The 16,529-nt window shown below is 56.6% G+C and overlaps 2 protein-coding genes across 4 annotated transcripts; one reads left to right on the top strand and one right to left on the bottom strand.

Annotated features, from left to right (window-relative positions):
• The first annotated feature begins 659 nt into the window (after positions 1-659).
• Positions 660-10,436, top strand: LOC123345865 (PHD finger protein 1-like). 2 transcript variants are annotated; one of them, XM_044982923.1, is made up of 15 exons: positions 660-1,463; positions 2,744-2,947; positions 3,029-3,110; positions 3,579-3,674; positions 3,759-3,868; positions 4,186-4,334; positions 5,742-5,837; positions 6,106-6,174; positions 6,254-6,377; positions 6,685-6,752; positions 8,008-8,142; positions 8,542-8,677; positions 8,768-8,871; positions 8,953-9,012; positions 9,451-10,436. In XM_044982923.1, the coding sequence occupies exons 2-15, from the start codon at positions 2,759-2,761 to the stop codon at positions 9,761-9,763; spliced, it is 1,731 nt and encodes a 576-aa protein (XP_044838858.1). In that variant the 5' UTR covers positions 660-1,463; positions 2,744-2,758; the 3' UTR covers positions 9,764-10,436. The 2 variants fall into 2 exon arrangements, 1 of the variants encoding a protein (XP_044838858.1); XR_006572869.1 differs by lacking the exon at positions 9,451-10,436 and having other exon boundaries at positions 661-1,463; positions 8,553-8,677; positions 8,953-9,015.
• On the bottom strand, positions 10,084-12,444 carry LOC123345866 (protein CutA homolog). 2 transcript variants are annotated; one of them, XM_044982925.1, is made up of 6 exons: positions 12,385-12,444; positions 11,776-11,924; positions 11,555-11,614; positions 11,355-11,400; positions 11,136-11,185; positions 10,084-10,889 (listed from the first exon to the last, which is right to left on the bottom strand). In XM_044982925.1, exons 2-6 carry the CDS (start codon positions 11,901-11,903, stop codon positions 10,790-10,792), a joined length of 384 nt encoding a protein of 127 aa, XP_044838860.1. In that variant the 5' UTR covers positions 11,904-11,924; positions 12,385-12,444; the 3' UTR covers positions 10,084-10,789. The 2 variants fall into 2 exon arrangements, with proteins under 2 accessions (XP_044838860.1, XP_044838859.1); XM_044982924.1 differs by lacking the exon at positions 12,385-12,444 and adding an exon at positions 12,183-12,372.
• Positions 12,445-16,529: the final 4,085 nt, after the last annotated feature.

Genomic DNA, 16,529 nt, shown 5'->3' with positions numbered 1-16,529 from the left:
GCTGATGGGGAAAAGGGAAGGGGCAGGAGTAGGGGTGAGGGGCAGTGGGTGAGGGGCAGGAGAAGGGCTGACAGGGCAGGGGGAGGGGCAGGAGTAGGAATGAAAGGGGCAATGGGGGAGGGGTAAGAATAGTAATGACAGGGTGGGGGGAGAAGGGTAGGGGTGAAAGAAGGAGTCAAAGGGAGGGGCAGGAGTACGGCTGACAGGGGCAGTTAGGGGAGGGGCAGGAGTAGGGGTAATGGGGCAGTGGGGGAGGGGCAGGAGTCTGGGTGACAGGGGCAGTTGAGGGGAGGGGCAGGAGTAGGGGTAACAGGGGCGCAGTGAGGGAGGGGCAGAAGTAGGGCTGATGGGGAAGAGGGAAGGGGCAGGAGTAGGGGTAATGGGGCAGTGGGGGAGGGGCAGGAGTCTGGGTGACAGGGGCAGTTGAGGGGAGGGGCAGGAGTAGGGGTAATGGGGGCAGTGAGGGAGGGGCAGAAGTAGGGCTGATGGGGAAGAGGGAAGGGGCAGGAGTAGGGGTAATGGGGCAGTGGGTGAGGGGCAGGAGTAGGGGTGATGGGCAGTGGGTGAGGGGCAGGAGAAGGGCTGACAGGGGCAATGGGGGAGGGGTAAGAATAGTAATGACAGGGTGGGGGGAGAAGGGTAGGGGTGAAAGAGGCAGTCAAAGGGAGGGGCAGGAGTACGGCTGACAGGATGGGAGGAGCAAGGGGCATTGGAAAGTAATGTGGAGGAGGCAGAAGGGGAGAAGTAGAGGGTGGGGCTGGGGGTGCAGGAGTGACAGAGGAGAGGGTGGATCCAAGAAGGAAGGAGCCTGGAGAAGGGAAAGAGGCAGCTGGAGGGCAGTTAGCAGCAGGGCAGAGGGTTGCTGAAGGGGATGACAGAGCAGGGAACAGGATGCACAAAGTTATGGAGAGGGGCAGAATGGGATCATTGGCGGGGGCAGTGGGGAGGGAGGAGACAGGAGTGACCCCAGGGCTGGTTCAGAAGGAGATGTGGGGCCTTTCCCGCTCTGACCCAGGGTTGGGACTGGCTGGCTCAGGGCCTGGCCCCTCTAGGTGGAGCTGGACATGATCCCACCCTGGCTGGCGCAGGGAATTGGGATCATAAGAGGTGGAGGATCCCCCCCACCATAGCTGTCTAGTGCTGTGCTCCGCTGTCAGTGCAGATCCGGAGGAGGGGGGGTCCTGAGGGGGGTGCCGAGGGCCTGCTCTGCAGGCAGCGCCAGGAGGGGGGTGTTAGGGGGGTCCCTTCCCCCAGCGTCTCTCCGCATCCCCCCTCGTTCCTCCCTGCTCTGGCGGCTGCTGCTGCTGCGTCACTGGGCTCAGCTCTAGGATGGAGCCGCAGAGGGGCCTGCTCTTTAGCCCCTGAGGGCCGGGGCAGCCTCCTCAGCCCTGAGAAGCCCCTCCTCCCCAGACTGGGGAGGGGAGAGAGCCGGCCCTCACCCTCACAGGAGACTCCGAGACCTGGTAAGGGCAGGAGAGGCTGAGGGAGGGAGCACCCCCTCCCCCATGCAGGGGAGAGAGATGGGCTGCCCAGCTACAGAGAGCCCCTCCATCCTCCCCCCAAAAGGAGACACCCCCAAATCAGACTTCCTTCGTGCCACATCTGAGAGCTCCCACAACTGAGATACCCTCAGTCTGAGCAAAACCAGATCCCAGACCCACCCCAGAGGGCCCTCCTGAATCTGAGGCACCTCCAGATCCCAGACTCACCTCAGAGAAGGCCCCCTAATCTGAGACACTCCAGAGAGGGGCCCCAAATCCAGGACACCCTCAGATCCCAGGGGCCCCTGAATCAGAGACTGCCCCAGAACCATCCCTGAGAGGGCCCCCAGATCTACCCCAAATCTATGCCCCCCACTGAGACCCGCCAAATCCAAGATTTTTTTACCTCCCAGAGAGGGTCTCCTGAATCCAAGACACCCCCAAGGTCACAGAGAGCCCCCCACATTTGGAACACCCCAAATGTCAGATCCTCCTGAGAGACCCCTCCCAAATTAAGACACCCTCAGATCCCAGACCCCCAAGACAGTGCCCCCTGAACCTGGGACACCCCCAGACTCCCCAAAGATGCCCCCAAATTTAAGACACTCCCAGATCCCCAGAGAGGCCCTCCTGAATCTGGGACACTCCCAGATTCTAGATCCCCCAGAGAGGGTACCCCAAATCCAAGACATCCATGGATCACAGACCCCCTGAAAGTGGCCCCCTACCTCCAAGACATTCTTGGATCCCAGACACTTCAGTGTGGACCTCCTGAATTTCAGAACCTCAAGACTGGGCTCCTCAGATCTCAGGGATCTGACAGTTTCTCAGCAGATCCCCTGAATCTGACACATTCCCCAGATCCCAGACCCTCCCAAAGAGGACAACCCAGGATCCCAGTCACCAGAGTGTTCGGTCTACCAGATCTGAAATACCACAGAGAGGGCCCCCTGAATTTGGGACACCCCAGATCAGGTCCCTTAGGTCTGAGACACCCCTAGAGAATCCCTCCCTAGTTTTGATGTTCCTCCAAGAAATGACCCCTGGTTCTGAGACATTCTTCACTCTGGAAGACTCCTAATAAATGCCTACCCCAAATCCAAGGCTAGCTCCCCAGATCTATGACCCTCCTCTCACACAGAATATGCCCCCTTGCTATGTAAAGGAACCCCACAGGAGTGGATGCAGTTGCTGGGAATGAAGAATCCTGGGTTCTGTCCTGAGCTCTGGCAGGTGACTGACCATCTCCCCTCACATGGCAGATTGGTCACAATGTGATGGCGAGCGAGCCACCTGCTCAGACTTCCCGGGTGACACGCACAAGCTCCCGCCTGACCTCCGGCCCCTGGAAACGCCCGGCAGCCCCGGTCCCTTCTGTGGCTCCCAGCCGGCCCCGCTTCTGGGAGGGGCAGGATGTGCTGGCCCGCTGGACCGATGGCCTGCTCTATCTGGGTACCATCAAGAAGGTGAGTGAAGCCCTCCCACACACACTAGGGCCACCTCCTCTGACTGTCCCTGCACTCACTCACCCCTCTCTCCTCTGGCAGGTGGATGCTTCACGGCAGGTTTGCCTGGTGCAGTTTGAGGACAATTCCCAGTTCCTGGTGCTCTGGAAGGACATTAACCCTGGTGAGCACTGGAGTCCTGATGTTGTCTCGCTCTCAGCCCACAGCCCCAGCTCCGCCACCATGCCCCTCACTCCAAGCCCATAGTCCCATGACTCCCACCCCCCACAGCTCTGCCAGTGCCCCATAGTCTTGACCCACAGCCCTCTCAGGTCTGCTGATGCCTCCTATTCCCAACCCATTGCCCCTCCTCTTACTACCGCAGCCCTGGGCTCCCTCCACACACAGCTCTACCGGTACTTCTCAATCCTGATTCACACCCTCCTTCTGTCCTAGGCCTGGGCTTCCCACCCACAGCTTTGCCAGTGCCCCTCACTCACAGCCCACAGACCCTGCTATCCCAGCCGTATGCTTTCTCCATATGCACAGCTCTGCTGGTGCCCCTCAGTCCTGACCTGCAGCCCCCTGCTATCCCAGTCTTGGGCTGCCCCCAGCAAGGCATTAATTGGACAGGTTCCATTCTCTCCCACAGCCGCTGTGCCCGGAGAGGAGCAGATCTGCTGTGTGTGTTACTCGGAGTCCGTGAGCCCAGAGAACCAGTTGGTGCGGTGTGAGAAATGTGGGCACAGTAAGTGGTGCTCCCCTCCTCTGCCATCCCCTGGCCATTTTGGGACCCGCTTTCTCCTCTCTCACCAGCTTTCATCCCTTGCAGCCTACCACCAGGAGTGTCACCTGCCCAGAGTGCTGGATGCGAGCAGCGATGGGGCTGGGGTGCTTGGTGCATGGATGTGCCGGCAGTGTGTCTTCGCTGTGGCCACCAAGGTGAACATGGGGCTGGCAGCTGTGGGAGGCCAGACATCATCCCCTTGTGTCCCCAGTGATGCCTTTGATAAAAAGGGGGTGGGGCATCCCGATTCCCATTGTCCCCCCCAGAGCAAGTGCCCCCCCAGCTCCCGCCCCTCCCCCCTCCAGCAGGTTAGCCTCTCTAATTCCCATCCCCTTATGAGTCCCCTTCCCCCCAGCAGATGTATCCCTCTGATTCAAGCCCCCCCCCGCCATTCCTGTCCTTCTGTGGATGGATCTGTTTGTTTTGTGTCCAGCCTGTCTCACACACCCTCTCTCTGTTCTCTCATTGGCAGAGGGGTGGTGCACTCAAGAAAGGCCCCTATGCCAAGGCCATGTTGAGCATGAAGCTGGTGCTGCCCTATCAGCTCAAGGCTCTGGAGTGGGATCCAGCACACCTGACCAATCGGCAGCAGTGTTACTGCTACTGTGGAGGCCCTGGAGAGTAAGTTCCCCTTCTGGTCCTGCAGATTCCTGAGGTCAGCACTTGCCCTTGCATCTGCTTCTTTGTGACGAAGAGCAGGAATCAGGAATGTTCCTGCTCCTGCCAAAGTGGGTGTCTTGAGCAGCAGGATTTCAGATCTAGATTGCAACTAGGCCCCTCAATTTGGATCCTGATAGAGCAGGTAACACCTATCCACTGCTTCTGCCCGAAAGGGGTTTCTAACTTTAGAGAGAAATTATCAGGAGTCTTATCTAGCTCCAGCAAGATGATTTGGATTTCTAGAGCTAGCTTTGGACTGGGAGGAGGTTCTGGAGTTGGAAGAGGTTTCTAGAGCAGGCTTCACACAGGGAGGTCAATTTTGAGAGCAGGTGTTGGAGCCAGAGATTTCTAGAGCAAGCTCAGAACAGGGAGCGTGGTTTCTAGAAGTGGTCTTGTGGCTGAATGAGTGGTGGAGCTGCAGGTTTTTGCCTGGAGCTGGAGCGGAGCTGGAGCACAGCTCCAAAGCCCTGCCAAAAACCTACCTTCTAGTCCAGAAACCCCATCTCATCAAGCCTAGAAAAATCTCTCTCTCTTGGTGGAAGTTGCTGTAGAAACCTGCCCCCTCCAGCACACAACTCACTGCAGAAAGTCCATGGTGGGGTGGGGGTTCTATAATATCAAAATATGGGAGGAACTTTTTTCTATGACCAGTTCTGGTTTGAGAGGATGGTTCTGAAGTGAGCTCTGAACTAGTGGGTTTCTAGATTGGGTTCTGAAGTTAGATACAGTTTCTAGGAAAGAGTCTGGAGTGCTTTCTGGAATTGGATTTTTCTGGCATGGGAGTAGCACAGTATTTATAAAGTCAGGTCAGGTTTTTACAGGTCCCTGAAGCAGCTTGTGTTGGGGTAGGCTCTTTTCTTGAGCCAGGCTGGGTGTTCCTAGAGCAGGATGATCCTTGTAAAACAAATTCCCCAAACAGCTTCCAGCATGAGATTGTTCCAGTACAAGTTCCAGATTGAGTGGCTGTAGACTGGGATGAAGTTTCTGCAGTGAGTTGTGTGCTGGAGGGGACAGGTTTCTACAGCAGCTTCCACCAAGAGAGAGAGATTTTTCTAGGCTTGATGAGATGGGGTTTCTGGACTAGAAGGTAGGTTTTTGGCAGGGCTTTGGAGCTGTGCTCCAGCTCCAGGCAAAAACCTGCAGCTCCACTGCTCCGGAGCTGCTCCAGCTCTGGGCTCTGCTCCAAAGCCCTGGTTAGTGGAGCTGCTCAGGGGTGGAGAGGAGTGCATTTCTGGAAGTGGGTGGTGCCTGGAGTGGATCAGCAAATGCCCCAGGTGAACTCCTTTCTCTCTCCAGTTGGGAGGGTGCTGGACCCCTGGCAGGCTTCCCCTCAGTCATGTGCTCACTTAGCCTCCCTCTCTCCCCCAGGTGGAACCTGAAGATGTTGCAGTGCTGCAGCTGTGCCCAGTGGTTCCATGAGGCATGTACCCAGTGTCTGAGCAAGCCACTGCTTTATGGAGACAGGTGAGGGGGCATGGAAGAACTCAAGGTGGAGGGCTGAAATCCACTCTGCCCCTTGTGGAAACAGGTGAGGGGATATGCAGGGACTGGGGAGGGAAGTGAGATCCACCCCACTACCCTGTGGACATAGGTGAGTGAACAAGAGGGAGATTCAGGGGTGGGGAGGCGAGATCCTCTCACTCCTCTACGCAGACAGGTGAGGGCACATGCGGGGAGAGGTTCCTGAGATCCAGGATTAATTCCCCCCTCACATACCTCGGGTCTCTTCCAGATTTTATGTCTTTGAGTGCTGTGTCTGCACTGGGGGCCCTGAGAGCGTACGGAGACTTCCCCTGAGATGGTGAGTCTGGTTTCCCCCTCCCCATCTCCAGTACATGTCCCCACCATGCCAGAATTGACCCTCCCCGCTCTCCTCACAGGGTGGACGTGGCCCATCTCATTCTCTATCATCTTAGCATCTGCTGCAAAAAGAAATACTTTGACTTTGAGCGGGAGATTCTGCCATTTGCCAGCGAGAACTGGGACAACCTGCTGCTGGGAGAGGTGGGCTGTGTGGGAAGGGGGCTGCGGGGAAAGTGGACTGTGAGGGGTGGGGGGAAGGAAACGGCTACAAGGAGCAGGGGGAAGTGGTGGGGACAGGGCTGGGGGAGAGAGGTGAGCAAGGAGTGGGAGAGAGAGGGAGGTTGGGGACCTGGGTAAGAGGTACCCAGTGAGAGGCTAGAATGGGGTGTGAGGGACTCCAAGGGCTGGCTGGGCGGATATGCTGTGGGGGCAGATGGAGGAGGCAATGGAGGGTCTCTGGACCATGGCCCTCACTGATCCCTCATCCATTCTCATTTGGTCCTTGCAGCTCTCGGATACACCCAAGAGGGATCGGTACAGCCAATTGCTGAGTGCCCTGAGCAGCCACAAAGACAGGTGGGAGGAGCTTTTGTAACATTCTGCTCTGCCTATGTGGCCCCTGCTTCCACATGCCTGCCATGCACCGCCACTGCCTTTCGCTCACCTGGAACCACACTGGCAGGGCCGGCTTTAGGCCAATTCCACCAAATCGGGCCCCGTGCCCAGTGAGAATCTCTTCCCTGGCTAGAGGCGCCTTTTCAATTTTTACTCACCTGGCGGCGCTCCGGGTCTTCGGCAGCACTTCGGCGGTGGGTCCTTTGCTTGTTCTGGGTCTTCGGCGGCAGATCCTTCAGTGCCGCCGAAGATCTGGAGCGAGTGAAGGACCTGCCGCCGAAGTGACCTGCTGAAGACTCGGAGCACCGCCCGGTGAGTACAAGCCCCACGTGTTTTTTTTAACGTGTCTTTTTTTTTTTTTTGGTCTTCCCTGCCGGGGCCCCGTCGAAACTGTTCGAATTGGGCCCCACACTTTCTAAAGCCGGCCCTGCACACTGGCCCTCACATGTGCTGCCACATCCTTGCACCCACGCTGAATCACACTGCCCCGGCACACTCTGCCATGCCCTGGCATCTACCTGGACCCACGGCAGCACTTGCATGTGCTGCCACTCCCTTGCACCATCACTGAATCGCGCACCTCCTCGCACACTCCACTATGCTGGCCATCACATGCTCTGCCATTAGGGTGACCAGACAGCAAGTGTGAAAAATAGGGACAGGGTGTGTGTGTCGGGGGGGGGGAGGGTAATAGGAGCCTATATAAGAAAAAGACCCCAAAATCGGGACTGTCCCTATAAAATCGGGACATCTGGTCACCCTATCTGCCATGTCCCTGCACCCACACAGCATCACGTTACCCCCTTACACGCTGCACCATGCTGGCCCACGCATGCTCTGCCACTACCTCCCACTCACCTGGAACCATGCCAGCTCTCGCATGTGCTGCTACTCCCTCGCACCCTCACTGAATAGCACTGCCCCCTCGCACACACACTGGCCCTCACATGCTCCACCATGTCCTCACACCCACTCCCAGTTGCACCAGCCCTTGCATGCCCCTCCGCACTCTTCCACCCACCTGGAACCATGCTAGCCCATGCACACACTGCCACGCCCTCACACCCACCTGATACTGCACCTGTCTTCATGGGCTCTCACAGCACACCCACTCAGTCATGCAGGCGCTTGCACACCCCTGCATTGCCACTACTGATGCTTTTGCCTGGGAGCTGTTTGCCCTGCAGGTCTGAGTCTGGTCTCCCTTCTTCTCCAGGTTTATTTCAGGGAAGGAGATCAAGAAGCGGAAGGGTCTCTTTGGGCTCCACATACGAGTGCCACCTCCTGCACCTCAGTGCCCTGGGGGCCATGATGGCTCCACGGCTCAGCAGCCCCCCCTTACTGACAGCAGGTGAGCAGCCTCAGCTGCCCCAACTCCTCCTGCCCCACACATTCAGCCACCATTGCAGGGCTCTAGCAGGGGGTTAGGGGGCAGTATAGGGGTGGAGAGACAGGGGAGAGGGTATGGTGGGTGGGAGTGCAGGGACACCACTGAGGTGATGTGATGGGGGACTGAGGGAGAGGACATTGGGAGCTCCCTCCCCGCGTTCCCCCTGGGGAAGTTCTGTGGGGGCCAGGTTAGGTCCGCAGCAGCAAATACAGTATTGTCAGGAGGGGGCACAGGGCCTGGGCAGGTCTCTGTACCTTGGTTCCCCGTTCCTATCGGGGTCACTGACCCAGCCCCCTTGGGCTCCCAGTGGAGCAGGCGCGGCCCCCTGCGTGCTGTGCAGATAAGGAGGGTCTCTTACAGCTTCCTTTCAGGGCAGGGCAGCAGTGGGGCAGGGCGCCGGAGGCCACGGAGGCGCAAAGTCCCCCCAGAACCCACAGATACCATGGAGCTGAGGAGCAGCAGGGAGAAGTGGCAGCTGGACAGAGCCCTCACCCAGGTACGCCACAGCCTCCCGCATTGCCCCAGGAACCGCCCCCGGGCTTTGGGGACCCTCCCTGGGCACCCCACTGATTGTCCATCCCTGCAGGAGGTGGTGGAGACCCCAGTCAGTGCTAGCCAGACATACTGTGGCTACAGCGGCACCTCCAGCACCTACAACTTCCGCCGCACTGACGCCCGCTGCCTGGAGAGGTGAGGAGGGACCGGCAGGGTGGGGGTGCCACCCTGTCCAGCCCTCCATTCACCCCATTTCTCGCTGTTTCTTGCCCACAGTGCTCCCATCAGGATGTTTGCCTCCTTCCACCCATCTGCCAACACTGCCCGGACCCTGAGGTGAGGGGAGGCAGGGGCAGGGGCAGCTCCCAGGGCATTACCTTCGCCGGAGCCTGTGCTGCAGTGGGGTGTGCTTTCAGGAGAGCAGCCTCTCTCCTAGAGGCAGCTCAGAGGCCAGTTTCTAGGGCAGGTCCCCAAGGGATGGTATCTACTCCAGAGCAAGGAATGGGGCAGTCTAGAACAAGGGTTGAGTTCTCTATGGCACAGACTGGGTTGTTAAGTGGTTCTAGAGCAGGCTGAGGGCAGAGAGGGACCGTTCTAGAATTGATTCTGGCTGGGTAGAAAGGGGTTCTAAAACTGGTTTGGGCCAGGATGGGGAAAGCTCCACCCAGGTTAGTGCTTTGCAGGTACTTTCTGGAGCAGGCCCTGGGCTGGGACTGGGGGTGGGGGGAAGCATTTCATGGTGCAGGCTCCCCTGATCCACCTTGTTTTATACAGGAGCACCACTGCCAGCCCGGACTCCCGCGAAGCACCTGTGCCGGAGAGCGAGAGCCCTGAGCATCCCCCTGCCCACACTCCACTGCCCCATGCAAACTACCCAGCCCCCACCACCAAGCACCAGCCAGAGCCCCTGGCCTCCCCTTCCTCCTCCAGTGCTCTGTGCCCAGGCCCTGCCCCCACCAGCAGTAGCTACTTTGGAGCCATGGGGCGCCTGGCTCGCGGGGAGGCTGTCCGCATCCTGGCCCGCAGGGTCACCCTCGATGGCACTGTCCAATACCTGGTGGAATGGGGTGGAGGGGGTATGTTCTGAGTGGGAGGGGAAGTGCCAGAGACAGCCCCTCTATTGGGGCTGCAGAGAGTTGTTGGCCTTCTTCTCTTCCCTCCCTCCACTGAGCAGAGTGCAACTCCCAGGAGCCCCCAGGACAGAGTAGTGTCAGGCCTCTCTCCTGGGGAGGTGATGGGTTTGTCCCTCTCTGACAGCAGTGGGGATTGCAGTGTAGTGGGGGGGGGGGCTCTCACCCTCAGCTTGGATATAAGGCAGGAACTGCTTAGTCCTGCTCAAAGAAGGGCCCTAGGATGGATGGGTGTGGGGGGGGGGGTATTCCCTGCTCCCACCAGGCAAATGCTTCATTGTATTCAAAGGGTTTATTTTCTTGTTGCATTTTTATTATTCTGTAAAAATTCTATTTAAAGAAGTGCGATGGGGGGAGGACAGAGCGTGGGGCACCCTGCCACAGTGGGGCTGTCCAAGGCAGAATGGGGGCACAGGAATAGGAGGTGACAGCTCCCCACGGCCTGGGAGGAGAGGGGTGCCCCAGCACAGTCATCCATCCTGCTTGTAATCTGCTGTACAGATGGCATATGTTCCCCTCCCCACAGGCCAGCTGTGCCCTCTCCCCCATCCCTGTGTGCTGATGCTGTTGTCACCACCACCATTCTGACTGTACAAACTGACACCTGCAATAAAGAGCTTGCTGCAGCCAGACTAAGCCTGGTCATTGGAGGGAAGGCACCACAGGCTGCTGTGTCACAGGAAGGGCTAAAACCCAGGAGGCCAGCCTCCACCCCCACGACTCCATGCTTCCCCCTCAGAGCCAGAAAGGGAACCCAGGAGTCCTGGCTCCCAGGCAATATCTCATCTCCCCAGTACACCAGGGCTGTGTGTGCTGTGAACGAGGAGCCAACCTTGGTGCGTTGGGGGCAGTTTATTGTCTGCAAGTCCATCCCCCCCCAAAAAATTCCATGGGGGTGAGTCCTTTTCCTGTGGTGTCTCAGGACAGGGGGAATTAAGGCAGGGTAGGGTCAGACTGTCCCCTGCTGTGGGGTAGGGGGGGTCTCACTCTGGCACAGTCTCCCCAACCCACTGCAGATATGGTGCGTTTCCCTGCTGGATGGGCAGCGCAATCACCTCTGCTACTTCGTATGGGTGCACCGACCTGTAGGGAGATGGGGGAAGTCAGAGGGGGTGGAGAAGGCAAGGATTCCCCAGGGACTCACCACTCTGCCCCTGCCACACACACACACACACCCCTCATGTCCTCCCCCTCCAGCAATCCTCCTGCCACACTCTCTCAGCCTTCTCTCAAGAGACTCCACCCCCCCCCCACCCCAGAAATTCCCTAGGCCCATCCCCACCAGCAGGCTCCCACAGGGTGGAGGAGACAGAATGACAATGGACTGACCGGACAAAGTCGGTCAGCGCTGGGATCTGGGAACTCCGGGTTTTGATCATCTGGGGAGAGAGAGATGGTGAAAGGTGGGGGGTTCCATTGGCTGCTTCCCCCCCCACACACACACACATATGCAGGGCAGAGCCCAGGGTTCTAGAGCCTCCCCACTGCCTACATAGGCAGGGGATTTATGCCCCACCCCACAGCGACCCTCCCCACATGGCCCCTCACCAGCAGCACCTCCCTGTCCTCTTCGATCTTCCCCTTCCACTCGTATCTGAAAGAAACCAGCAGGGGGAGCTGGTGAGAGGGATACACAAAGAAAGCCTGCCCCAGTCAGGGAGGTCAGGCCACACCCCCAACTCCTCCCGTCCCAATTCCAAGCCCAATGCAGTGACCATAGAGCCCAGGAACTTGGCTCCTGCACTCACATGGATGTGATCTGAGGCACGATGTTGACACAGGCAGCCAGGTGCTTCTCTACCATCGCCCTGCTCAGGACAAAAATACTGTCAGTGTCCTTCATGCTCAAAAGTCCCCCACTCCCCTCCCAGAGTTGGGATAGAACCCAGGAGTCCTGGCTCCCAGCCCCTGCTCTAACCCACTAGCCCCCCACTTCCCTCCTAGAACTGGGGATAGAGCCCAGCTCCACCTTGCAATCTCCTTGCCCACTTTCTCATTGGGGCAGGTGACGAAGGCAGCTGACAGGCTCCCTGGGGTATAGGCTTCAGCTGCCATGGAGAAGAAACGCTGATACACGGTTCGGAGCAGTGAGACCATCAACAGGGACAGCAACAGCACCTGCGGCCAAGAGACAGTGAGAGTAAGGGCCAGACCTGGGGGACTGCAGGGACTGGGGTGGGCCTCGCTAGGGGAACCCTCCCCTCGCAGTCAGTGCTGGCCCCAGGTTAGCTCTAGGAGATGTGCTGTGCTGTACTGCATCGCCATTGTAATCAGCCGCTGAACAACTCCCCGCCCCCCCCCAAGAGGCGGCTGCATCTCAGCGCTGGGCCAGGCGTAGCCCCACAGGGGGCCAGCAGTAGTCAGGCTTTTACTCACGCAGCAGGCAGCTTTCATCAGCGCGTGTCGCTGCCACCGTCCTGCGGGGCTCAGCTCAGGGGACTGGGACCAGCCGCAAGGGCAAACAGCCAACTGAGCCGGCTCCCCTAGGGCCAGGCCTGCCTGCGAGGGGCGAGCAGCCCCTGCAAGGCCCGGGACAGCGAGGCACTGCGCGGGCGCGAACACACGCTGCAGCTCCTACCTGCTCGCGGCTCTGCTGCTGCAATCTGCACTGGACCCGCCCCTCCCCCTTCACGTGACCCAGGACAGCCGCATGCTGCTGCCTAAACCCCGCCCCTGGAGTCACGGGACTATGTCCCGCCCCCCTCCCCATGTGCCTCCCGTCTCCTATATCATCAGGGAGGACCTGTCCTTGGGTGAGGTCCTTCAATCCTGACTGCAGCCTCCTGTTCCCCCAGCCCTGGGTTCCCTCCTGCCACAGCTCTGCCAGTGCCCCTCACTCCCAAGCCACAGCCCCCTACTACTGAATCCTGGTTGTCACACACAAACACAGCTCTGCCAGTGCCCCTCAATCCAGACTGCAGCCCCCTACTACCCAGTCCTGCCCCCCCAGCTCTGCCAGTGCCCCTCAATCTGGACACGCAACAGTGCCCCTCAATCTCTAATCAAATAGTTTTGCCTCTCAGTTCCAGGGGCTGGATGCTTAAGTGAGCAGGGAACTCCCAGTTGGGCCATTGCTAAGTGGAAGGAGAGCAGTGACCCAGGTCCAGCTGCTGCTCTACTTGTCCTGGATCCAAGCCCACCCTACTCTATCCATCCCACTAGATCCCACTCCACTCCTCAAACTGGGACAGAATCCAGGTTCCTGACCCCATCCCCTCGCTATAATGCTACTTCCCCTGACACCACATCCAGCACCCCAGCCCTGGGAAGTTCTGATCCCTGCCCTCACACCAGATCTAGCACCCCCACCCCCTCAGCACTCCAGAGATGCACACTGACAGTGCTCCAGCTCCCCTTGATAGGGGGTCCAAGCTGTGACATTTTGGGGAGTACTTGTGGCAGGGTAAGCTCATCCCCATAGCATCTCCTTATGGGGCACCAGGCCCATCCCACAGGTTTGGGGTTAACAGTGCCCAGGGTCTGCCCGTCCCCAGAGGCTGCTTGGAGCTGGGATGGGAACAGGAACCCTGGTGTCCAGGCACAGCCTGCCCCCAGCATCAGGGTGAGGGGCCAGAATGAGCTGCTGCAGGGGGATGAGTCTAGGGCTCATTAGCAACACATCCATCCAAACACAGACACTCCTAGTACACAACACAACCCTAGTGCCCCCTAAATCACCAAAGGACACATCCAAACAGGCTGGGGGGGCAATTGTACCAGGGCCTGAGTTCAGGAGGCCCCCCCCAAAAATCTGTAACTGGGGTGTTACATAGTGGGGATTCACCCTTGTTATGTTGTATGTAAGCCTATGTGAGTCTTACTGTTTTGCATGAATGCGGTGTGTGCCTCAGTTTCCCTGTCTTTTATGTCTAGGTGGTGGGAATAAGCCTGTGTGACTTTTGCAGGGGTTGCTCCAGCTGCCTGCATGGATGCTATGGCCACCCCTTCATAACCTGAGACCCAGGCGGGGGATGCAAGACAAAAGCCGGAGGAGGCGCAACGGGCAGGACAGGGGCCAGGTGGCTGGCTTGGGATGCAGCGAGAGGACCAAAGCCCTGGCTCTGGGCTCCCCTCCCACCAAGATGGACTTGGCTGAAAGTCACTTATTTCTCTGTGTGTTCCATTCAATGCATCCGAAGAAGTGAGCTGTAGCTCACGAAAGCTTATGCTGGAATAAATTTGTTAGTCTCTAAGGTGCCAAAAGTACTCCTGTTCTTTTTACTTATTTCTCTGCTAACAAGTTCTGTTCTACACTATGTTCCTGTTGACTAAGAAACCTTCTGTTTTACCGGCTGGCTGAGAGTCACTGCTGACTGTGGAGCTGGGGTGCAGGACCTTCTGACTTCCCCAGGAGCCCCACCCAGGCAGACTTGTTGCGGGAAGCACACGGTGTGGAAGGGGATGCTGAATGCTCTGAGGTCAGACCTAGGAAAGTCAAAACTGTGTAAGCTTCTTGCCCTGGAGACATGCTTAGAGAAAACAATGAGGAGTCCTTGTGGCACCTTTGAGACTAACAAATTTATTTGGGCATAAGCTTTCATGGGCTAAAACCCACTTCATCAGATGCCTGGAGTGAAAAATACAGTAAGCAGTATAAATATTACAGCACATGAAAAGATGTGAGTCGCCTTACCAAGTGGGGGATCAGTGCTAACGAGGCCAATTCAATTAAGGTGGAAGTGGCCTATTCTCAACAGTTGACAAGAAGGGGTGAATATCAAGGGAAGGAAAATTACTTTTGTAGTGCTAATGAGGCCAATGCAATCAAGGTGGATGTCGCCTATTTCCAGTAGTTGACAAGAAGGTGTGAGTATCAGCAGGGGGGAAATTACTTTTTGTAGTGACCCATCCACTCCCAGGCTTTATTCAGGCTTAATTTGATGGCGTCCAGTTTGCAAATTAATTCCAGTTCTGCGGTTTCCTGTTGGAGTCTATTTGAAGCTTTTTTGTTGAAGAATTGCCACTTTTAAGTCTGTTATTGAGTGTCCAGGGAGGCTAAAGTGTTCTCCTACTGGTTTTTTAATGTTACAGTTCTTGATGTCTGATTTGTGTCAATTTATTCTTTTGCATAGAGATTGTCCAGTTTGGCCAATGTACATGGCAGAGGGGCATTGCTGGCATCTGATGGCATATATCACATTGGTAGATGTGCAGGTGAGCAAGCCCCTGATGGTGTAGCTCAGTGGTTCTCAAACTTTTGTACTGGTGATCCTTCACATAGCAAGCCTCTGAGTGTGACCCCCCCCCCCTATAAATTAAAAACACTTTTAAATATATTTAATACCATTATAAATGCTGGAGGCAAAGCGGGGTTTGGGGTGGAGGCTGACAGCTTGTGACCTCCCATGTAATACCCTCACAACACCCTGTGGGGTCCCAACCCCCAGTTTGAGAACCCCTGGTGTAACTAATGTGGTTAGCTCCTATGATGGTGTCCCTTGAATAGATATGGAGACAGAGTTGGCAATGGGGTTTGTTGCAGGGATTGGTTCCTGGGTTACTGTTTTTGTTGTGTGGTGTGTAGTTGCTGGTGAGTATTTGCTTCAGGTTGGGGGGGCTGTCTGTAAGCAAGGACTGGCCTGTCTCCCAAGGTCTGGGAGAGTAGGGATCATCTTTCAGGATAGGTTGTACATCCTTGATGATGTGCTGGAGAGGTTTTAGTTGTGGGCTGTAGGTGACAGCTAGTGGCATTCTGTTACTTTCTTTGTTGGGCTTGTCCTGTAGTAGGTGACTTCTGGGTACCCTTCTGGCTCTGTCAATCTGTTTCTTCACTTCACCAGGTGGGTATTGTAGTTTTAAGAACACTTGATAGAGATCCTGTTGGTGTTTTGTCTCTGTCTGAGGGGTTGGAGCAAATGCAGTTGTATCTTGGAGCTTGGCTGTAGACAATGGATTGTGTGGTGTGGTCTGGATGAAAGCTGGAAGCATGTAGGTAAGTATAGTCGTCAGTAGATTTCCGATATAGGGTGGTATTTATGTGACCATTGCTTATTTGCACTGTAGTGTCCAGGAAGTAGATCTCTTGTGTGCACTGGTCCAGGCTGAGGTTGATGGTGGGGTGGAAATTGTTGAAATCCTGGTGGAATTCCTCAAGGACCTCCTTCTCATGGATCCAGATGATGAAGATGTCATCAATGTAGATGTAGTAGAGTAGGGGCGTTAGGGGACGAGAGCTGAGGAAGAGTTATTCTAAGTCAGCCATAAAAATGTTGGCATACTGTGCGGTCATGTGGGTATCTATAGCAGTCCCGCTGACTTGAAGGTATGCTCAGAGAGAGGAGGCTCCCCCAGAGTCCTGGCTGGCTTCATATTGAATAGTTCCAGTAGTCCCAGTGAGGGTGGGGCCCCAGTGAACATAATATGCCAGGGTCCCAAATTTCTCTTGATGGGTCTCTCTTAATCCCCAACATTTCCCTAATGCCTAACACACAATGCACATCCCTGAATACACACTATGCCCCTAACACATGACATAATACCCACCCCAATGCACCTTCCTTAATACACATCCCACTACTCTGAATATGTCCTAACACACCACACCCCTCATGAACTACAACACACACACACCTAATACTCAACACACTCTGATCCCCTATCACACAACGCAATATGCTCCCAATGCACTCAAACACACCAACACAAAATATGCTCCTCTAATATCTCCTAACACACACACAGCCCAGTGCACCATACTCTACCCCGACACACAATCCTGCCCTG

Source organism: Mauremys mutica, chromosome 12 (genome assembly GCF_020497125.1).
Source record: "Mauremys mutica isolate MM-2020 ecotype Southern chromosome 12, ASM2049712v1, whole genome shotgun sequence".
In the NCBI taxonomy this organism is placed as follows: domain Eukaryota; kingdom Metazoa; phylum Chordata; order Testudines; family Geoemydidae; genus Mauremys; species Mauremys mutica.
The sequence above is the reverse complement of the archived record's forward strand: the minus strand, read 5'-3'. Positions and strand labels throughout refer to the sequence as shown.